The following is a 23,281-nucleotide window of genomic DNA, read 5'->3' as shown; positions in this document are numbered from 1 at the left end:
CATTAAAAAAGAAGACCTAAATGTCTGCACATTTCACGGAGGTAAAGTTGGAAGAGTATTATAGGTATGTATGTATAAGTTCGAAGGCAACTGTGTTTCGACAAATATTTTCGTTGCACCGAACCAAGGTTATTATGCATTGCATCCGGATGATGTAATTACACGAAATAAGCGGTGTAACAGGTACAGCGATTTACATTTGTACAGTCAATTTTATTAAATAAATATGCAGTATTATAACGTACGCTTATTCGGTAACGAAATATCTTACAATCTTGCAAGTACGTAGGCTTATTTTATGTCTATCATTACATATTTAAATGAATATACATACATATACATATATATATATATATATATATATTCATACGATTGAAGTCAAACACATTGTACATATACATTTGTTAAGTGTCAACGAATTACTTATCGCTCAAATGCACTACAACAACACTTCGATCAATGCGATTTATTGCACTTTTGTTTAAATTCTAAAAGGCCACATCTCCGGTAACTTTCTTTCTATATTCGATATATAAATAAATATTTTGTCACTCACAATCAAGCCCAAGAGTGGCACATGTGGGACGGACGGACGAACGGACATAGGCGTAAAGTATCCGTGGGGAGGAAGGAAAGTAAGTATAACACGTTTCGCGTGGGTCGTTGGCGAAATCTTGACTCATCGGTGTGAAGCGACGTGTGATACTTTTTTTAAAAGTGACCTTACACACACGTTCGTTCTTACTTTGCGCCGACACGCCCCAGTGCTATGTGAGGTATTCTGTAGTCACACACGTATTTACGAACTTGTTATTATAATTATTTGCTCATATACTTCTGGATATTCTTTGAAATTGAACGAGAAATAAATTTAAGACATCATTTTGTTTACTCAATCTCACTCCATTCGCATATTGGGTAAATAGCGTCAAACTGGAACCACTCATCAATACCTTGTGTACTCGACGGTCTTCGTGTCTCAGGCAAAATTCAGTGTTTGGACGAATGAACATGAATTCATCAACTGTCGTACAGTCGTTAAATTGATTTTTCCTCAGAAATTTGATCTGTAGTTTCTGTGTAGTATATACGTTCAAGTATATAATGTAAAATAGAATGTATGAACGTTGGATGGAAATGTCGAGTTATACGACGGGGTATAATTTAACTAGTAATTTCTTCAAGTCTAATTGGCATTACGCAAGATTTTTTCAAGCCACTCGTCGAATTTTCGTGAAACGTGCAGGATTTTACGATACCTTAATTGCCCCGAATGATCAGCGTCTGCACTCTGCAGTGAAACTTCTAAGCTTGTTATAACGTCTTGTGAAATGACCGTTAAAAATCAATCTCGAGCAATTAAACAACAGCGCAGGTACAAAGATGCCTATACAAAGTCCGTAAAAATCTTCGAAAAACAAGTTTTCTTTTTAACTTATCACGTTCACGTCCAATGCGCTCGACTAATTGACGCCGTCTATAACTAATTCATGCGAATCACGACCAACGGTGATAATTTGTCTTCGCCAACATCCAAGCGCAGATTCCCAGCTGAAGAAATGCCGCGGCAATAATAACAAAGAGCCGCGTCATATTTCCGCCCTCCGCCCAATAATATATAATCACATTGCGATAGGTTCTCGCGTTAAAATTTTGATCCCATGATAAAAAATCGAGCCGAAGATTGCGGATCTTCGGCGAAATTTCTCAACCCAACAACTTTCAGAACAGTCCGAAAATCTTCTTCGAAGCGCTCGTGCTGCGCTTCTTTCTAGCCGGAACAACGATCTCCGAACCGTCCCCGTTACCGCTGACCGGACCGCTCGACGGCATCAGTTTACTTCTAACTTGCTCGTCCAGAAGCGCTTGCATGTCCATTTGCCACTGTTCGAGCTGTTGACTCAGCTCGATCTTCTGCTGGATAGCCTCCATCAGCTGGCTGTTAGCCTGCAGCACGTCGATCCTCGTTCTTGCCAGCTCAACTTCCGCCCTGTTCTTCCGGGCGACAGCTTGGTCCCTGACCTGGTAAGCCTGGGCCAGGACCTCGTCCTTGGTCAGTGCCGAATCCTCAATGTCACCTCTGGCTCTGTCTCGTTCCTCCCGTACACCTCGAAGCTCGGCCTCGCATACGCTCAACTTGCTCGTAAGCTCAAGCAGCGATTCCCCTCTTCGCCTGAGCTCGTCTTGCGTCTGTTTCAGCTGGTCTCTCGAATGCTCGAGCTCCTCTCGTACCCTGTGCAATTCCACCGCCAGGCCAAGTTCCCCAGGAGCGCCTCGTCCGGATAATGCCAGTCTGAACAACTCCTCCGTCAGCTCCGACAACGCCCCGGGACAGTTTGCCTGCGGAAATTGAAAGCTTCTTTACTTCATTTTACTTGTGAAATTCCATCAGCTAATTTATCACATTTCGATATATCACGAATCACTTTTTCTTTGGTGAGATCGGTGCTCCAAGCTTGCTCGGTAATTAATCACGTTTGTTTATACTTGTCGATGATCAAAGACAGTGCGATCGCAATTCGATTCATAGTCAGTTTTTTGCCCAGATAAAGGTGACCAACAACCGAGATGCAAGAATTCAAATTCGACGACTAAACACTGTCGGTGTTTACATTAATCGCGCTCATATTTATATCTCTCACCTCGGCATCGGCACCGTTCGCCAGGACCAACATGGACTCGTCGCAATCGCTCTGAAGGCCAGAGTCGTCTTCGCCTCTTCTGAGCTGAGCGCAGAGTTCTCGCATTCTTTTACAAGCCCTCGTTACTTCGGCTTTGAGGTCCTCGGGTTCTCCCAAAGAACTTCCGCTCTCCTCGCACTCCATTTCCGCCTGCAGTGATCTCGGGGGTTTTTGTATCGAACCCGATCTTCCTCTTCTTTCCGCCTCGAGGGCTGCCAATGCAGCGGCGAGCTCGTCCCTGTAACCAAGTCACATTAATACTTCTAACGTGCGGTTCGTTAACATGGATATAAATTTGAATTAGGAATGCCGGTTTTGAGTTCTCCTTGCCGCATCTAGTTCACACTTCGCGTTCTACTTAAACACGCAACACGCTCCGATAACTTGATTCCCAATGTTCATGGTCCGTGTTCGACGCTTCGCCCTTAGAGGACCGTTTCCGGAGTAGGTAAATAATGATGGCTAATTTTCCATCCGCCTACCTCTCCCGTTCCGCCGTTCTCGCTCTGTGCTCAGCTTCGTGGCCAAGTCTATCCAAGACGAGGGCTCTCTCCTCGGCTTCTTCCAAGGCGGCAACAGCTCGCGCCCTTTCCTGCCGTAGCTCCAAGGATCTCCTCTCGAGTTCCGTTCTTTGGGCTGAGACAATTTGTACCTGAAACCAACCAACGGTTCAAATTCACGTCCGACTTTAGCTGGGTAATTTTTCTTGATCCGGAGTCTCCGCGTCCGCATGATGATGGCCTTACCTCGTCCCTGAGGATCTCCAAGCTGCTGACATGGTCCTGAAGGGTGGTGTTCCTCAGCGCGCACTTATCCCTGAGGACCCTTAGCTCGGCTAGGAGCTGTTCTTCCTGCTTGTTTGCCTCTCTGAGCTGATCGGCAAGCCGCGTGTTTTGGGCCGCCAATTCCGTCACCAGGGCTGCTTGCTCCCTTTCCGCACGTCGCGCACGTTCTCCCTGCTCTTCCAACTGATTCCGAAGGGCCTCCAAATCGGCCTGCAGCTCCAGTGCCCTGACCTCGCCCTCGTCGTGAGCTTCCTCCAGTCTTCGTCTCAGGAGGTACCTCTCTTGTTCCAGACTCTGGGGAGATTCGTCATATTTATTCAACTGGTTACCCCGCGGTACGAAAATAAATAGCTGTTGGGCGACGCTTGCGGAATCGCAAAAATCAGGGTCAGTATATTGAAAGTTAGCGTGGGAAGTGAAAGAGAATATTTTCTTCTTCTTCCTCTTCTTGATTTTTTTCAGGTCAAGAATACCGGCTCATTGCCGTGATATCCGCGGGAACGAGACGCGTCGGGGAGTTCAAAGGAATCGATGCAGGTATGTGGTCGCGATTATTCGTGCGCTGCAGTTATAATAGGTAAGAAATATTTCCCTCTGCGTAACCTTTGCCGATCGATTATATTACAGAGAATTGCATCTCATGTTTCGAAGCCGCGTGCATTATACATACAATACGAATTTCAAACCTGCTCTCTACTTTCGCGACGAAAAGTAAACCGAGTTGATGGATATTATTTCGCACGTGTCTCACAAACGAGTATAGAATCGTCGAAACTCTGTCGCTCGCTGAAGTAGGCAATGAATATCGTATTCGTATCGTATAATAAGCTCTTAGTATAATACAATATCATTTCGAAGAGACCGCTGAATCTTTCTCTTTTTTCTCGATTTCTTACAACCGCGCTTTGTGGTTTTCGCACACGACGTCACGCTTTACGAACAATCGAATTGGGCAAGTAAGAAAATTCATTCGCTAATTTTAAACCCCTGCAAATTCTGTCGGAGAGGATGGAGAATACACGCCTGGTAATCGAGCAATAGTTTGACAGGGTTTTCTGTCTGCTTTTTGAAAACGGGAGGTCGTACAGGTGGTTTGTTTGGCTTACTGTTCCGGCCACAGGTAGCTCGTTACAGTACCTGTCTCAGCTTTCGCTGCTATACGGTAATAATGTAAGCATATCGCTTTGAATTGAGAAAGGTTGCTAAGAATTGTGGATACGGCGCTCATTACCCAACACGATCCCTAATTAATAACGCATGGTAATTAGTAAAAGTTTCGTTGGAAATAAAACACTAAATTAGAATTTACAATACTTAGTAGAGAAAGAGAGGAATTTAAAATTGCGGAAAAAAAAAACACATCGCAGTCTTAACACTCCGGTAACCCTATCCCGTTTACACACTAACATAATTATGTATCAGGGAAATTAATTTCTTTCATCTTACAACGCGGTTTTCATGAATTTTAAGACAAAGAAAAGTAAACGAATCCTGTTTCGTACGTTGAATAAAAAAATAAGAAATAGGCATACGAGTTGATCGAAATGAAAGGTATAAAATCGCGTTGTCTATTGGCTGCAGCTGAGTGAATCCGATCCTATGCAGAAACGGTTCTTCCGTAAATATTTGCGTTATAAAAATTGAGAATAAAACAAAATACGTAACAAACTCGATGCGTCGCGAAAGTCTTGACGATGTTTACAACGTCCATGTAGGACTTGTGATTAACGTACGCCATTTCACACTTACGTATATATCTTAAGTACACACGCGACTCTTTCAGCATAATAACCGTGCGTTGAAACTTTATCGAACCAGTAACTGGTAGATAGGTGCAGGCAAAACGTCATGGCCTTGGTCCCCGTGGTTAGTCACCGATCGATTGGCAACCTCCAGCTAGCCTGGTGATCACCTACATTCTACCTAAGCCTCCGCATGGTCTCGCTGAATGTTATCGTCGAAGTCACCGTGCTTTAAACTTTGGCTCCTATGGTACTATGCCGGGTTTAAATGATCACCGTTAATCAGATACGAGAGTGATTCATACTTGTCTTGCCGCTATTGCATCCCCGTCCGTACCAAATAAGAACGTTTGAATGGATCGCGAAATTTGGCCCAAAAAAAAAAAAAAAATAGAAGGAAAAAGCAAAGTAGTCGGTACGAAGTGCGTCTAGAGATAAATGATACCGTTGCCAGCGAGTTTGGAATCGTCGATCAAATTAGTTATCGAACAATGCTGACGTGAATTTGTTTGTTTTTTCTCTCGTCTACTTTTTGCCGGGACCACGGAGCGTTGTCCTTGTTGGCGAACTTTGACCGCAGGGTTCACGTTTCTTTTTTTTTGCAATACGCGAATTCGATCCACTTCTACCGCTCGAGCGTGACGAGGCTCAAACTGAGCTGTTAAACGTACCTTGGCTGGACGGTGTAAGAGTCCTTTTGTTATAGAACAGCGTCCCGGATATACGACGATTTTACACACCGTTGTATGATTCATATATGGCAGACAACGTTTACGAAGGGAATATATATGTGTACGGATTACAGGCGATGTTGCGAGATCAGCGACGCAGAATCGCAAACGTTCGATACGTGAACGGTATATTTTTACTCATAAAAACCGAACAACAAAGGGACGAGATAAGTATTATTTCACAAAGTGAGAGGGAACCTGAAAGAAATTTATAACGAGCAGCATTATTTCTGGTTCAGTCACGTTCTAATTTCCTTCCGAAATACCCGATCTTCCAGAATCGTGAAAAAATCACCGACACGAATCCAGGTTCAGGTTCGCCGAACCTAACGTTATTATTCATTACGGCTTATCGAAAAAAGGAATGAAAGACAGTAAACAAAGGTTATCGGAATTCTTTATTTTCTGTGCAGTAGGTAGTAATTCAAATCGCTCGACCAAGTACTCGAAAATTACTATTCACGTTAGCGGCAATGGATTTCCAAAATCTAGCGTCGACGCGTATACTTGTAGAATAAAACGAATGCATTTTTACAGGTGGGGACCGGGAACGGAGGTCTCACTTTCCCCGAGGGCAACGTCAGTGCGGAGTTGGCAAAGTATTCGAGGTAGTTGACAAAGGCGAGCGGGCAGCGAGTATAACTTCAAGAGTCGAGGCAATGGCCCGTGGTCGACTCTTTGGAGCGATTGCGAAGCGAATGGCGAGAGAGGCTCGAAAGCCGCAACGCCGTCCGATGTCGTAGAGTCCCGTAACCATACCACCTAGCTAATTGTGAGGTTGAATCAGCGCAACGATTAATTGCGCAATGCCGGGAAAAGATATTACGATAGAGGTCTGCTATATCCGAGTCGGCATTTTACGTACACCGGGACGCGAATCTTGCCCAATTAGCTTATCCTGATTATAAAATCTTAACCGACGGCTGGAACTCGTGGGAGATATGAACTAGAGCAAGACATAAACTACCCGTGAAATTACGAGCACCGTTTTACGTACCCCATATATGCAGGAGCACCTGTATAATTGTGAAAAAGTTAAGCTTACACTCGAAACGTGTTCGCGGGTGTATAAACGTTGGATAATTTCGCTAGAAATTTCTTCTATTCCGTTCTCACGAGAATTTAGTCCAAATGCGTTGTACTTTTTTTAAACGTTCAGGATAATTGTACTCACTAATCCGTGATACGATGGATTCGTGCGAAAATATTGAAACGAAATCGAGAAACAACTTGCCGAAGTTTCGAGAATCCCGATGATTCTGGTCTTTGAAATATCGCACCTTTGTTCCGACTCGTGAAGGATCGATGACTTTTTACGGTCATCGTTAAGCACGCATTGATGTCCGTGAGAATTTTTGTTACCGCCAACCTGCGGTACGATATATATGGTTTGTCAGTTTCTGTAAAATCATTTATGAATCCGAAACTTGGTATGGCGTGTGCTCAAGTTTTTTCAAATTTTAAAGTAATACGGAATATAAGAAGTTCGCTGTGAAGTTCCGTCTTGAAAATCCTTCAGCCTTATAAATCGGACTTTCTTTGCGTTTCATAATCGCATCGATTCACAATATGCGTGAACCAAGAAAATCTTACGTGCGACGTGAAAGCTTTTCGGATGATTGGTAAATGATGCGTTTATATTATAAACTCCACGCTACCGCGTTCCACTGAAATTATCAAATTATCTCGGAATCGTAAAATTATTACTAACGAGGCTTGTGTCTGAGATTGTTGCAAACTTTCACGCTTAATAACCGGACACTTCTCTTGTATACATTTTTCAAAATTCGGACATTCAGATCAGCTAATTGCGAGTGTTTCTAACGAAGTGAAAACAATATTCCGCCAGTCTAGCCGTGAGCAAATTATACACTGCAGGTCGTGTGTATAAGGTAGAGCAAAAAAGTATAAGCCTTATTTTTGCTTCTGAAACTAGTTTTCGTTTTATTTAAATTTAGCATAACGTGGCTGTATAATCATCACGGAAATATTATTTTACCGTTACTCATTGCTGTAAACGCGGTAAATATCGTTACGTTAATGCGTCGTTACACATTGTGCATACATACGTGTATAAAAATATGTATATTGTATAGTATAGATACAATCGATCCTATAGGGTGTGTATAACTAATTATTTTTCCATTCTCGTTGTTTGCGACTGCACCACCTGCGGCATAACATAATATTATTATTACTTTGACGAAAGTAAAGGAGCGTGAAAGAATCGCGCCAGTTTTTTAACGCGTTGCGCATAGAACATGTCACAGGTACGGTACGATTCATCATCAGGTATAACTGGATGGACGCTCATTTTGGAGGATCAAATCACCGCTCGCCGCAAGTTCGACTCAGACATATGTTAAGCGATGACGTAATTTTTTCGAGACTAATACACCGTAGGCGAGTATTTATAAATGTATATGTACGTATCGACATGTGTGCGTATATTATACAGGATCTGTTCGGCGAGATGCGGTTATACGCAAATACAAGATACGTGAATTGCTTGCGAAACGGCGAGTGGAACGTACGGCGGCTTTCCAAAATCGGTAATGACGGAAAGAAAATCCGGTATGACCGTCCAGGTCGTATAATATATGTAGAAAAGAGCTTGAAATACTCGCGATTACGCGTCAATGGAACCAGAACGTTATACGTACACATCTGTACCGTGTAATACGTACGTACGGATGGTTCTTCGGTGAACGGCGTAATTTGTAAGCAATTCCAGCCTAGTAGCACGGAAAATAATGATTCAACGCACAGAGGCAGTCGGCACGAGGATCAGCCGAAGACGCAATCTCTAATTGTATAAAAGCCATGGTGCCCCAGTCAAGGATTCTCATGTCAAGGATTTTTACGAAACGTATCCGGCGCTTCTCGCAATTCGCATGCAATGGCCGTCCTGTATATTCTCGAATATTTTTTCACCCAATAAAACCAATCGAATTCTAATACTTTTTTATCCCGAAATGATGAACTCTCTTTTCAAAATTATTCTCGACGAGAAGACCATGCAGAAAAAAAACCGACTGCTTGCAGGGACTCGACTCGATTCGACTGCATTTAATTCCGTGATTGAACCACCAACTTACAGACCGGTTCAATTCTTAGCGAACCGGTTTTATTTTATTTTTATCGTTAGTTTTTTCTTTAATATACCCAGCTGTTTATACTTAAAATCTTGCAACTTGTTTCACTTTTACCCGATCGTGAAATCGCGGGACTTTCAAAGGCGGAGACCTTGCGCGTGTGATTCTCTCAACATGTCCAATCCACTCCCAGGAGTCCGAGAGGCGTTCAAGGTAAAACGAAGGCCTCAACTCAACGTTAATATCATTCTGAACAATGGAATTTTTTCACGTATAATTTGACGTTTTTTGTCCCAACTCTTTGTTTGCACGCCAATTTGGTAAACTGACCGGCTAAATTACGGCGGTGATATTACCGCAGATAATCGACCGCATTACGTTGTACGCGTAAAAAAATCGCACGTTTATTTGTTCACCGTGATGGGATCGTTTATACCGTTTGACATTAGTCGGCATTGGAAATTTATTGAATATTTATATCGCGAGCATGCGTTATTCGGGTAAAGTGCCGATGACCATTTCATTATCAGGATGAAATTGAGCGATTTTTAAACCCAGTTTGAGCGAGGGGAAATCTTTCGAAGTTTTTGACAATCTGCGACGTCAGATATATGTAATTGGATTTTACAACTTGAAACTGTCTACCGTATTTTCATTTCATGTCGTAGATTATCTCGAATAATGTTACCGCGAGATTGAAAGGTAAAGGTGCAAACGGATCGTTATACCGTACTCCATATCTTTGTTTTCACAAGTGCAAACCTCGCCTATCATTCAGCAGCTGATTCTCTTTTAGGATTCACATGTGGCGAGTGAATCGTTCGAATTGGTATCGGATTAAAAATGAAACCAGATTTTTTGTATGCAAACTATTTACAACTTATCTGATTTTCGAACCGTCTATAAAACACGTACAGAAATTATTTTCACTGAACGTAATGCTGGTTTTGTCGTTGCGCAATATCGCCGGAACGCGTATTTCAATTTAAGAAATCAAGCTACTGCTACTGATACGGCACGTATACGTAACATACACATTTCTGTACTGAAAACGTGTTTTCGCTGCAAATCCGGGATTATTCGGTGAGATACTTCAGAGATTTTTATTAGTGAGTTAAAAAAGAAACGAAGGAATAAAATTTTGAAACTTAGATCGATTGATTAACTCAAGACGGGGAGAATATTCGGCCGCAGATGTTTTACGACTCCATAGCTCTACGTAAGTGGAATAAAATTTCCAGCTCTGCGTGAAGTGCGTAATAAACGCCGTTATTACGCACCCGTCATCAGAAAGTAATACGGAGTTCGATAACAAGCGTAAGAAAAAATGCTCGCGTCGATGAGATAACCACTCTTACGATTAACTTTAATATAGAGTAGGAATCTAAAATTGTGCGATAAATTTATAAAGACTAAATTGACTTGATTTTATAGCAAAGAGCGATAATATTTTCTCCCTCACATGCCGAGCGATGAACGTCATTATTTTCATGTTATATCGCCGTTATCTCAGGTTTTAAATAACGATAACGAGATCACCTGGAAGCTAATGGCACGGGTATATTATTATCTTATCTTGAATTTAGGCTGCAGCAGTTATATATAAAAGAGTTGATTGCGAAAAACATACATAGATAAAATTTTTACCGTAAAATAATGACTCGAATATGAAAAAAAAAAAAAAATAAGAAAAAAATCACTGCCGCTCGTATGCGCTTTCGACAACGAGGCATAAGTTACCAACGTTAACGTAACGAAACATCAGGGAAACATTCATTATTGTGCAATTTTAGAATAGTTTTGAAGAAGTTGACTTTTCAAAATAACAGTATATTTTCCTTATCACGGTTTACTAAATTTCAAACATTGCTAAAGACGCGAAGTAACGATTTCTCCTAAACATACTAATTTCATCCTCGTTTTCAACGTGCGTTCGCATCGAATGGAGAATTTTTATCGATTATGTAAATCTCTAAGGTGTACATGATACCGGATGGCTGCATATATAATAATATAGGCGGTGAGTGTCAACGCGTGCATATCTTGTGATCCAAGAACCGGAAGTGAAGGGCTTCGGCTCGCCGACGTGATCGTGCAACTTGAACACGAAATTTAATACGCAGATTTCTGCGATAACAACTATGAAAGAAATGATCGTGTTACCGGAAACGCATGCGGTCTTTGCGCTACCGACTAATCGGTGATACCTATCCCACTTCCATATGCAAACTGTACGGGTGGTCTTTGTGCGCTTCAAGGGAGTCTTCAGCAAAGCTTAACCCAGCGGTCGTAGAATGACATGGAAAATTTTTAGCTCAGTCACTTGCTCGTTTCGTTACTGGGTATAACGGTAACGAGTGATCTTCGTTGCCTTTTTCATCCGCAGACCGTCTTTCGAGAAAAATATCAGCGATCATGCATCGATAAAGAAATGAAATCGATCATTTCAGATACCCGACTGATAATCAAACGAATTTATTGTTGCCATGTGAAACAGTCTGTCAGATGGAAAAAAAAGAAAATGACCTTAACGAATAGATCGCGGAAAACATGTTTTATTTCACAGTGAAAATATTACGTGATTGATTTTCATCCGTGAATGATTTTTTCTTGAACAAATATATAACGGGGAATAAATGTAAAATGTTGAAGACGGTGATTTTTTTTTTTTTTTTCTTACAGTACGTTTGTTTACCTGTCGTTCAAAGAAACCTGTTTCGCCGTGTAATTATCGCATATCAATAAAATCATTACCTATAGGTAGTTGAATTCCGTTGCTGCTTCACGGTTATGAATATTTGATGACGAGCGGTGAGATCACACGGATTTCCCTCTTCGTTACGATACGTTCAGGCATGAGAGATGCGGACACGTTTATAACACGAAGAAAGAAAAAAACTTCCTGTACAACAATTGGCCGGTCGTCTTCCGCTTAGTCAAAGACCGCGTTCTGCCAATTGCGGGTTAGCCGACATTATCTTGCCGAGATACCATATGGGTACGTATACTTAATACAGTTTTGCACGTGAATAAAATTTGTACAATACAACAATAATAACGCATTATGCGAGGGAAGAAAGAGTGCCGGTTTCTTTCTTACAAGCACTTCCGGAAAGTCTTCCTACGCTCGTTCTTCGTGTATCAGGTTATAAGTACATGTGTATACACTGTGTACAGTCTTTATAGGCTCGGATCATGCTGCATAAATTACGAGTCTCTGCGCGTATCTGTTCCTACGTGTATGGAGGTCAAAAATGAGGCAGAAGTCGAAGGAAACTGGGAGAAGCAGGTAGCGTGATGCCGGCTATTGTTCCTTTCCTGCAGAACTTCATTGTCTGGTATACGTATCTACGTAAGGCCCAAGAGGCCCCGAGGGTCTTGCCTAAGTGGCGCGCTCAGCTCCACGCTTTCGTGGCTCTTCCACGGAGGTACGCACTACGCCAGAAATCCGGAATTCATTTCCCATTCGTTGACTCGAACAATAGACTCCTCTCGAAGTCGGTAGATGATGGTAAGTAGAGGTAGATTCCTCTCGAAGGCCTGGCGTTCATTTTCGCGAAAAACATCCCTGAGTTTCCGGTGAGCAAAACCTGACCTAGGCTGAGTACTTGTTTTCACCGCATCCTCGGCACCCTAATTACCATTCCGTAAGACTGTAATTACGTTCGTAATCTTCAGGGGAAAAACAATCACTCGTCCAGAGTGGAAAAACCAAGTGCCGAGCGGTAACGCGACGCTCCAGTTGAAATTCTTTTTCACCCACTTTCGTCCGATTTCTAGAGAGAACATCGTTATACCTACGTTTATTAATTTTTGTCCGTTTTCTTCTTTTTTCTTCAAAAATACAACGGGACGCTTTCGCTTTCTGATTTCAGGCCTCGTCGGGAATGATTTTCTTTATTCGTTTCTACGGCGTGTTCGAAAGATGAGAATGAAATAATTAGCGATACGTTAATACAGTATAGTTGTATTTTAGCATCGAATTTTTATTGCACGGCGTAAACCGGGTCGGAGAATCTTTATTGTTTTACCGAGACAATTACAGCTGTACGGGAAGAACGTAACCTAGAGGTACGTGCAAGATCACGGCGATACAATAAGTCACGAAGTTAAGAGCGAACGGTAACTAGAGATCGCAAGCTAAATTCTCAGTTCCGAGACCTTCGTCGGCTGTGAAATTGCGACAGATTATTTTTGCCGTCATTAAGTTCTACGTAAAACGATAACGGATAACGGAGAAGTGCTCGAAACGATTCTACAACTGAAAGTAAATCGCAAGTGCGTCAATGGCGGCCATATTGATTCCGTACCAAAACAAATACATGGGTACGTTTTTATCGATTAAGCCATTATGTTTACAGGTGCTAAAAATATCTTTTAATTTCCTATAATTGATCGAGCCTAGTATTCATACTGAATAATGGTTCGATCCTGGAAGCGATCCACATCACGAGGCTGTACACACAACAGGGAAAGCTCGGTGTGACTACGATAACTGTATACGAGACATTTAGTTACGCTTGCAGCGTTTAAGTCGCGCAGTGCGCGGCGATTTCCGGCATGCTAATTGCTACTGTCGAATGTAACGTATTATGTGTCGCGCTCAAGCTTTTATCTACCAGTTCGCTTGATCGAGGGATGTTTTTCGCCGAATGTAGTAAAATAGAGGGGACGAATCTCGACATATCCGAATTGATTGGATTCTGTTAATAAAAAAAAACAAAAAAAAAAAACAAAGAAATGAGAATAGAGAAAGAAGAAACTGTGGTTTTATCGTGTTTCACCCCATTCGATGTCTGCAGTCTGTCGTACACTTTGGCAGACGATCTGCTGATTCGTGAAATAAATTGTAGAACATCGGTTGGCGCAAGAACTCGAGATAAAATATTTATCGCCTCTCGTATTCGAACGACTCGGTGAGTAAGAATTCTTTCATCTGCATGCACAACGTACAATATAATGTAAGGTGTATTCGTGTAGGAATACCTATTCAGATATATGCCTACGCACGGTATTGAGCTTTCTGCAATCTCGCTCAAGGTCAAGAATTTCTACGCGATTGTCTTCAGGCTTGATATCCAATTTACTGATCAATTCTCGCGTCTGCCGGATAAGGCTTCGTTAAACCTGTTTGTCCTGTTTCTAAATATTTGAATTAGAGGCTTCGACTAATTTGCTCGCCTGTTTCGACGTCAGTAATTCCGAGTTCCGACCGTTTAGGCGTTACACGAATTCACGATTTTAAACTCGAATTAAACGCCTCGTCGTCGGTGATATCAATTATATATTTATTCACCCATTGTGAATCATAATGCACATCGATGCCAAAGCCTCTTTACGCTATCACTCGTCTCTTTCGTAACGCATCATTTATACGCAACTCCGTGCAATTTATACTCGATCAAAGCCATCTGCATTCACTGCATGTGCTGTTATACAGTGCCGTCCCTAATTCTCGACTGCAAGACTTAGTCGATCGACCATGTTATCCAGTTTATGATTTTCCCAAGCGATAATGCGTGTCGAATTAAAGCGCACGCTGCGTGAGAATGTGTGACCCAGAACTGTACCGTTAAAACTGCGTATTCACCGAGCGTGGAGGGTTACAAATAAAATATATTTGCCGTAAAAAATTATTAAAAGATTGTGGAATTTGCAATCGGAACAATTTTCGTAATAGCGAATTTCCGAAGGTGCGTTTTTTCATTCGGTTTTACGGAAATTTCGTCACGTCAAGCACAAGAAGCGTAGCTTGAGAAATCGCAGCTGATATGCAGGGATATTAGGTATACAGTATAGCGCACCCTCGCAAAGCGCTAAAGCTTTGCTTCGCCTTTTTATAGTCGAAGAGGCTAAGCTGGGGTTAGGCGACTTTGTAAACTACACCAATAATTGATTCCCCTGAAATTCAAGGCCTCGGCGGGGCGACCGAGTCTGGCATTAAATTTCCAAAAATAAATATCTCTCTCTCTCTCTCTCTGAGCTGAGGAGACTTCTGTTAAAATTGGAAATATAGAAACTTTATTTAAGAAGATTAACACACGTGAGGCGATTCTGTTTGATCAACATCCGTGTAAATTGATCCTGTATCAATTTGCACGCACAGTATTATCTCCCACACGATTTCAATTACGAGGGCATAACAAGACACCCGACAGGTACGATAATCGACATTTTCGATCTAAAACTCAAATTTGGCGGCATTGTTCAGTCATGAGGCTGAACTTGGTAACTTTACGTAAACAACCATTAGGGAAGAAAATGACCATTTTGCTATTTTCTAGTCACTTCAAAGTGGGCAAGTTTAAAAAATACGAATTACCGCGTTGCCTTATCATAATTTACCGCATTACAGATTCTTAACATTGTGAAATAACGGGTTTTCCGAAACGCGAAATGCGCCTCAAGTTGGTAACGTCAACGTAATTATTAACGTTTCGGAAAATCGTTATTCGACAGTTGCAGAAATGTCTGACATTCGGTAAATCGTAGTAAAGCAAAATGTGTTCATATTTTGAAAACTTGACTACCTGCTTCAAACTCCCTACATAAACTTGAAAAATAGTGATTTCGCCCCCCTCGTAACGCGAATCGTTCCAATAACGTTGCTAACTTCATCCTCGTGTTCCAGCCTTACCTCCAATTTACTGGCATACTCCTCGGCCAAGGCTTCTCCTTGTTTGGTGAGCTCCTGGTTCCTTTCGAGAAGAGCCTTGCCGAGTTCGGCAGCAAGGACCAAATCCCGTTCCCGTTGCTTCAGCTGCTCGATCGGATCCCCGGCAACGTCGTCGACGTGATCCAGAGAATTTCTGCGTGCCTGAAGATCCGAGATCATATCTTCGAGGGCGTAAGGCGCGATCTGGCCCTCTTTTCTCGGCAACATTTTCTTTTCTATCGGCCGTAGACTGTATAATCGTTCGTTGCTGACAGGTTCTCTCTGCGTCAAGATGAGAGATTACGTTTTCCTTCTTATCGCGCGAAAAGGTGGGCGACGAGGTTGCGTCGATGCATTTGAACCGACGTTAGGCAACTTGCGTCGTTCTTTTATCGAAGTAATTTAGGTAACAATTGTTGCTTTTCGTACGCATCTTACGCCGTGATTTATGCTTCGCCTTTTCTTTTCTTTCTTACTTTCGTTATTCGGACATTCTTCCGATTGTTAGCTTCCGTTGCGCAATTCTTCCCACCGTTCGAAAGCGTTTATAATCGTTGATTCACACTCGCAACTCACGATCGGCAATTAGGTATTAAACTTGAATATTATCAACAGTTATACACACGTGTAATATATAGTAAATTCTTTTAACTGGTGCTGTAAAATACGAATTATTTAAGTCGTCTTCAGAGCGGGATTAAAATTAGTAGCCTATTATTGTATCCTTAGTCTTTGTCTTCGATTTAAATTAGTATGGTAGTTCGGTTTGTTAGAAGATATAACTGTGATAATTAATTGTTGGTAATTAGGCACGAGTACAATGCATGTAATTTCCCTAATGAGCGCCACTGGTTCTATCATTAATTCTTTACAAACCGTGACGAGTTAGGATCGATCAAAGGCACTTCGTATAAAGAGTGTAAAAGAAGAAAAAGAAAAAACAATTTATAGCCAAAACCGTCGACAATCGTACGTCAATCGATAACTAGAACGTTCGATACGCGAGGTTCCTTATCATCGCACCAAAAGATACAACAAACGGACTGATACTCAACACGTTTTCACTGCAAAATTTTTACAACGCATACACTGCAACCTTCGATAAATGAATAAACAATCGAGTCGAACTTTGAGATGGAACATTAATTACACCGTTCCACGTTTTATAAGGCACTGTGTAAACTAATTACAAATATACCTTACGAAAACTATATTTCACAATCAGTCGAATACTCGCGGTTTATACGTCACAACATCACCACGTTGCACTGCAATTACATAATAAATTTACAAGCTGCATCGCGATCCGTCAGCCTTTCGTTTCACTGTATAAATTATTCAACACCCCTTTCTTCCTATTTCGAAGTCGAAGTTCAATTCCGCAGAAGAAGTATATCTAAGAGTTTTCACGTACAACGAACCAAAGAAATGAAAAAAATTTGAAAAAAACAAAGATACGAATCGAAAAACACGCTCAATATACGCAGCAGTGCACGGTACGATGGCGAATTGAAAACTGACGTCCAGGCGGCCGTGGGTATAGAAAGTCAACAATAAAGAGCGTGCAGCAGACAGACGACGAATGAGTCAGCCCAGCTCTGGCCTCTGGGATGCGCCTGGCTGCGTATAAAGCGAAAATTTTACGGAAACCCGGAACACGCGGTGCGCCGAAGATCCCCTCCTCCAAAGCTGACGGTGCGGCGAATCCGACTGCGGCTTCGCTCCTCTCGGCAACGGTCCGCACCGATTCCAAGGCAGACTAGAGGCCAGGTTTGCTCGCTCGACGGCCAGAACCAGGTTCGAAAGAGCCCGAACCTCTCGCTCCTCGTTCACCTGGCGTATATATGACTCACCTGACTCACCTGGCTCACCTGGTCCGCATTGGTCGGGGCACCTGACTCCACGTTCCACGTTTCCACGGTTGAAGAACCTCCGCGGGATTTACCTGCCGAGTAGAAAATGCACTCGATTTTTCCGCACGGTTCCGAGCGTGCAACGTGTAACGTTGTACCTCCGGAATTGGATTTAACGATTGATTGATCGAGTTAGGAGCTTCAGCCCTTTAGCGGCGTGATGTAACGGTGAAATTGTTGTACGCAAACACCCGATCGATGACACTTACACTTGGGAAAATAACAATGATAACAAGCGTAGCCGGGTTCCGTCAGATCGAGACGTGTGGGTGGATTCGTGTATCCGGCAATCGCAATTGGAACGGAGTGTAGGAATTGTACAGACAAATGGGCGCGCCGTGACGTCAATAATGAGCAAACCTGCGCTGGATGTTTTCACCGTTGAATTTGATCTTTCGACACCGCGAGTTGTTGGCCGGTTTACGTTGTAAAAACAACGTATGCAATTTTATGTGAGAAAATGTGCCGCGAACTTATTGTGTAAAAATGTGTCAACCTTTTACGTTATTCGCGGCGACACGATTCTTTACACGTCAAACACTTGCGAACAGACCTGAGGTGGTTGTTACAACGCACGTAGAGTGTGCGATTCACTCGTTTTGAGCCATCTTCTCACAGCAGGCGAGGGACGTGGTCTAGTAGCTTTCAAAATAATACCTATGACACGGTGTGCGATAGACAAACATATGCTTAGCTGCTCGTTGCCCAGGTAACACGATACAGCGATACAAGTAGCGGGTAACATCGACGCTTGGCAACGGCAGACAGGCAGTGCAGGCAGAAAAGAAGAAGAAGAAAAAGTAAAGAGACCAGTGACAGCTGTCAAAACTGCAAACAAACGTGACCGGATAGTTGAGACGCAGGCTGCTCCGGAACGGTCCCGGGAAGACATTTAAGCTGCACCAAGAACAGAGACATTTTTTTGCATCTGCAGTCGGTTGCGAAGCAATCGGTAATCATCGTCACGGAATGGAATAAGAAAAAACCCTCCGAGCCGAGCGCACTTTCGGCAAATTGATTTCTCTTATATCGCCTATGGGGGGTTATTTTTAAAAAGAGTTAATCCATCGGTGTTAATCTCGCTCCGTTGCGACGACTTGTCAGGGCGCGGCCTTGACGGACACAATTCGAGATATTCTACGTTGCGAGAACTGATATAACTTCGCGAAGGATACTTCCAGTCGAGTTTCAAGTTTCATTTTAAGTATGTCCGAGTATTGGTTACACTCTGATTGGGATGCGTTTACGTCACCTTTCGTACAACGTTGATCTCTCGAGTCAGAAGAGCAAACAAAATCGGGGAAACTTTCTACTACCTGCTATACTGATTTCGAACTCTGTTTTTTAGTGTGGAAACAAAATGATAACTAAGAAACTCGGGGAGTCGGGTGATCTTGATTGTTCGTGAAAAATCTACTCTCGATCGTCGCCTCTCCCCGTTCAAGATCCAAGAAGTGAATCCGTTCCGTTCCGACAAGAAATAGCGATAAAAAGAAATCACGATGGCGTTCAGGTCGCAACCCGTGCAAGAGGAGGTGGAGCTGGAGGTTCTTGCCGAAACTGAACTGTCCAGGTTGAAACGGCAGTATAGAATAATGGAAAACGATAGGGCAACTTACGCGGAGGATGCGAGGCTGCAGCTGAGGAATCAGCAGAATATGATAAATCAACTCGAGTTTGAAAAGGCGGAGCTGATGCTCGGTATCAAAACCGCGACTTCGGGTGCCAACAGCAAAAAAGACGAAGCCATGGGAGAGAAACTCAAGTGTCTGCTCGCCACTCGTACGAAATATAAAGAAACCATCGATAACGAAAGGCAGCAAATAACCGAACTCGAGGAACAGATACTCAAGGTGAGAACCCGGGGCTTTAATTGGACGAGGAATAAAATCTCCTCTTCGAGAATTGCTGGCGTGTCTTTTGTCGGGAGTTTAATGGGGGCTTCGAAGACTCGAGGAATACGGTTCCTGGAGAACAGGAAGATGTAGAGTATCGGGCGTAGCTAGTTTTTGACGTCGCTCGGTGAAGTATTGTCAAAAAAGCACATACCGCAATTAAGCTGTTACTCGTTGGTGACACGTGGGTCGACTTACAGTTCTTTTAGCCTTTCACACGACACTAGATTTCCGGTTTCTTTACCAAACGCTGCAGAGGGTTACGCTGGCTACGGTGGGTGGTTAATGTAAGCCCGTTTCCTTTTCGGCATTTATATTTAAACCGGCTTTTCCTAGATTGACTTGCTCAGTTCGTGGGAAGCGACCGAAATAATGTTAATCATCAGCAGACTTCCTAAGATAAACTCGACGCGATTTATCGGTCGTTTTTACCCGTGACTTATTACGCTTCGGAATCCTTTCGAAAAGGCGATGTAACGATAGAATAAAACTTATCGCGCGGTAATATCGAAGAAACTTGAGATCCGATTCAATTCTTCCGATTCTACAGCTATCGCAACAGGTAAATATTTTACTATCTAACTGAACCAAAGGTCTCGCGAGAAGTGACGCGAATGAAGATGATCGTGCAAACGGATAGCCAGTCGAAAGAGCTGGCGGTAAAGCGTAACCGAATGGTAAACATCCTGGAGAACCGTTTAGAAGTAGCGACGAAGAGGTTCAACATGATCGTTACGGATAACAAGAGATTTAGAGAAGATATCACCTCGCTTCTGACCGAGAGGCAGCAATTCAACGTGCTTTGGCTAAAGCTAATTGGCCAGTTAAACACTGGAAAACAAGTAATCAACGATCTTATAGAGCAGGCAACCGTTACCTTCAATATGAGGGACGAAGAATTGAACAAATTGCACGCGCTGCGCGAGAGGTAAGACGCACTTTCTACCCAAGTATCGACTGCGATTCATTTTACGATGAATATCCGGGGGAAAAAAGCAATTCATTCCTAATAATTGTTTAACCATGCGCCTTAGTGTCGAAGTATAGAACCTGGCTCTCAATTGGAACCGCGGGTCTGCGAAATTGCAATGTCAACTGAATTAACGCCGCTTTTTTTCACCCGCAGGGGTGCGAGGGACCTCAAATCCCACACCTCGGAGATGTGCGAGCTCCAGAGAACGCTCGACAACGAATGGAAGCTGCAGGAATTTCTGGGGGTGAAAGGCCAATACCGTGACACCGGTGATTTGAACACAAAAAAGGACGCGAAACGGCAGAACAGACACGATGAAATGCAGAAGAAAGTGGCCGATTACACTCACATCCTTGAACTGATCAAGCAATTCACTGGTGAATGTTCGATAATTAGTCATAATGATCGCTATTTATAATTGTTTTTCTACACATCGTTATTTACACTCGTCAAAGTTAAACGCGAGACGAATTAAATGGCAATCAGTTCTGCAGGTGCAATTTGCACACTACCGTTACTGATCCTGATCCCGTATCCACATACGAATAAGCCACGGTATAAATATGCAGCGATTAATTGGACGCTCGACTTTTGAAGAGCATGCTTATAGAATCCATACTAATCGACGTGCTTGATTTATACTGTCGGATTAATTCTGACGTGGGGAAAGGAGGATTTCTTTTTCACGTCATTTAAGGTAGCTAAATGGAGTGAAAGCAGTGTTTTCGTAGGTTTCTTTATCGCAGCTTGCTTTTGCTTTTTTTTTCCTACAATCGATCATTTTTTCCAGAGATCAAAACTTTTTAACCGTTGGTCGATGGATCCGCAGATTTCACTCGGGTATCAAGCCTCCCCGAAACTCTTATACACGCTTTGTTTTAAGGTTGAAAAAAAAGTTACTTGACGGGTAACCGGTTTTCTGAGAGATCGATTCGATTCCAGGGGAGCAAGAGATCGACAGGCTGATGACGCACTTCGTCAAACAAGAGGAGGAAAACTTCGCCCTCTTCAGCTACGTGAACGAATTGAATGACGAACTGGAGGGTCTTCAGGCAAGGGTGGGTCAGCTGCGAGTCGCCATTGACGAGGCACGAGCCCTCAACACACACAGAAGTGAACAGCAGGCGCAAACCCTCGACAGGATAGCGAAGCAGCTGGAGGAACAGACTTCCGTCGCAGCCACCGCCGAGAAGAGTTTGGCCGAGGTGGGTGATCCGATCTGAAAAAGACGGTGTAACGCGTTCTTAAAAAAACTTCTCATCTGACCAAGTCCTTTTTTTCCGAATCAGTGCAACGACGTGATCGAGAAACTACTCCGTGGAATCGAGTCGCTGTTTCGCGCGGTCAGGTGCGACAATTCGCCCATCCTCGAACTCCTCGGCGACAATTCTCACGTGACGACGAATAACGTTATGCTCTATCTCGGGATCATCGAGAAACGGATCACCGACCTTTTCAACCAAGTTCACTGGGCCGACAAGGCAAGGAAGGCCCCGAGTCGACTTGACGAATCGAAAAAACCTCGGCTAAAAGTTCCCGTCCTATCCCAAATCGCTCCAACGCAACCTTGTGCTCTGTGAGTTGAAAACGACACCCGCAATCGATTCATTCCTTCCGTCCTCCATCCTCTTCTCAGTCGGCTGACAGCTTTATTCCGAATTCTTTACGCGAATTATTTTTAAGACTCGATGCTGTGATCAAACAATGCCGTAGACGGTAGAATAAATATCTGTAAGTCCGTCAATTGTCACAGAGATTTTCCAGCCGCAGCGCAATTCTTTCTAAGATGTAAAAACAAGCCAATCAGTTAATACCCAACCGGGTATTACCTTAAACTAACAGAGATTTTTCGGCATTATTATATGCTGTTATTACGGTCAATATATTAAAAAAAAAAAAAAATGCAGGTGCGTGGAGAAGGAGGAATTACAGAACGTTTCGGAAGGTCTTGACGCACCGCTAACGAGGCAAGAAGCGACCGTAAAACTCCAACAACGTTTGGAGGATGATTTCAGCGAACTTTTGCACAATGTGTCCGGCTGTCATCTACCAGCAGCAAGAAAGATTATGCAAAGGCGTTACCAGTAGTTATACGAAAGCTGAAAAGAATTTTTAATGTTCTTCGAATAAAACTAGCAAGTAAATTAATGCAACGATGATAATACCCGCACTCAATCATGATTCGGTGTACGATGTACGAACCTTGGACTTTTCTGAGAAGTATATTTCTTTTTTTCAATTCTTGCTGTGGCTATTGTTTTTTAATACCCACTCTTTATTTTAACAAGAACTTGACAAGTTATTTTGTCTTTACACTCTGCGACACAGTTTTGCACGATCAATACATGCGAAAATTCAGGTCAGGTTAATACTTATGACTTTTATCACGCACGCTAGTCAAGTAAGGCTAGTCATACACGTGTCACGTAAATCTACGTTTGTATTTATATTTTTATCGAAACTGAAACAGGCGCGTACATTTTTTCAACCTCATGTTTCTAGAAACTTGGAATGTGATACAACAGGATCGCATATACTGTTTATATATATATTGTAACGGGCAGTTGTTCAAAGTCGCATCAACACCGACAGTATTTGGATTATCCACCATTTGTACCATTGTATTTGGATTAATCGCTATTAAACATGTGTTATAGTTAAACATACACTCGTCTGTCTCGCTGTCAACGCATTCCTCGAATATATAACTTCATCTTGAAAAAGGGAGGGAAATAAAAACAACAGTCAGCCAAGGATTTCCCTGGTCTGAAAGGTTAGCGGTGTTTTCGGTCAATAACCCATAACAAAATA

The 23,281-nt window shown here is 42.7% G+C and overlaps 2 protein-coding genes across 2 annotated transcripts; one reads left to right on the top strand and one right to left on the bottom strand.

Annotated features, from left to right (window-relative positions):
- Positions 1–192: 192 nt before the first annotated feature.
- Positions 193–17,428, bottom strand: LOC124213629 (bicaudal D-related protein homolog). Its single transcript, XM_046615100.2, has 5 exons — positions 15,672–17,428; positions 3,428–3,760; positions 3,164–3,333; positions 2,643–2,919; positions 193–2,340 (listed from the first exon to the last, which is right to left on the bottom strand). The coding sequence occupies exons 1-5, from the start codon at positions 15,915–15,917 to the stop codon at positions 1,723–1,725; spliced, it is 1,644 nt and encodes a 547-aa protein (XP_046471056.1). The 5' UTR covers positions 15,918–17,428; the 3' UTR covers positions 193–1,722.
- On the top strand, positions 17,328–23,115 carry LOC124213630 (coiled-coil domain-containing protein 63). The gene is made up of 7 exons (XM_046615101.2): positions 17,328–18,806; positions 18,951–19,455; positions 20,091–20,425; positions 20,624–20,847; positions 21,413–21,675; positions 21,760–22,046; positions 22,378–23,115. The coding sequence occupies exons 2-7, from the start codon at positions 19,105–19,107 to the stop codon at positions 22,556–22,558; spliced, it is 1,641 nt and encodes a 546-aa protein (XP_046471057.1). The 5' UTR covers positions 17,328–18,806; positions 18,951–19,104; the 3' UTR covers positions 22,559–23,115.
- The last annotated feature ends 166 nt before the right edge of the window (positions 23,116–23,281 follow it).

The sequence above is a fragment of the Neodiprion pinetum genome, chromosome 3 (genome assembly GCF_021155775.2).
Source record: "Neodiprion pinetum isolate iyNeoPine1 chromosome 3, iyNeoPine1.2, whole genome shotgun sequence".
NCBI classification, from domain to species: Eukaryota; Metazoa; Arthropoda; class Insecta; order Hymenoptera; family Diprionidae; genus Neodiprion; species Neodiprion pinetum.
The sequence above is the reverse complement of the archived record's forward strand: the minus strand, read 5'-3'. Positions and strand labels throughout refer to the sequence as shown.

Excerpts from the sequence above, each read along its gene's own strand:
- LOC124213629 (XM_046615100.2), bottom strand. The coding sequence starts at position 15,917 with ATGTTGCCGAGAAAAGAGGGCCAGATCGCGCCTTACGCCCTCGAAGAT. Across the intron at positions 3,334-3,427 it reads TGGAGATCCTCAGGGACGAG|GTACAAATTGTCTCAGCCCA; the intron begins GTAAGGCCATCA and ends GGTTGGTTTCAG. Across the intron at positions 2,341-2,642 it reads CGAACGGTGCCGATGCCGAG|GCAAACTGTCCCGGGGCGTT; the intron begins GTGAGAGATATA and ends CAATTTCCGCAG.
- LOC124213630 (XM_046615101.2), top strand. The coding sequence starts at position 19,105 with ATGGCGTTCAGGTCGCAACCCGTGCAAGAGGAGGTGGAGCTGGAGGTT. Across the intron at positions 20,426-20,623 it reads TTGCACGCGCTGCGCGAGAG|GGGTGCGAGGGACCTCAAAT; the intron begins GTAAGACGCACT and ends TTTCACCCGCAG. Across the intron at positions 22,047-22,377 it reads CCAACGCAACCTTGTGCTCT|GTGCGTGGAGAAGGAGGAAT; the intron begins GTGAGTTGAAAA and ends AAAAAAATGCAG.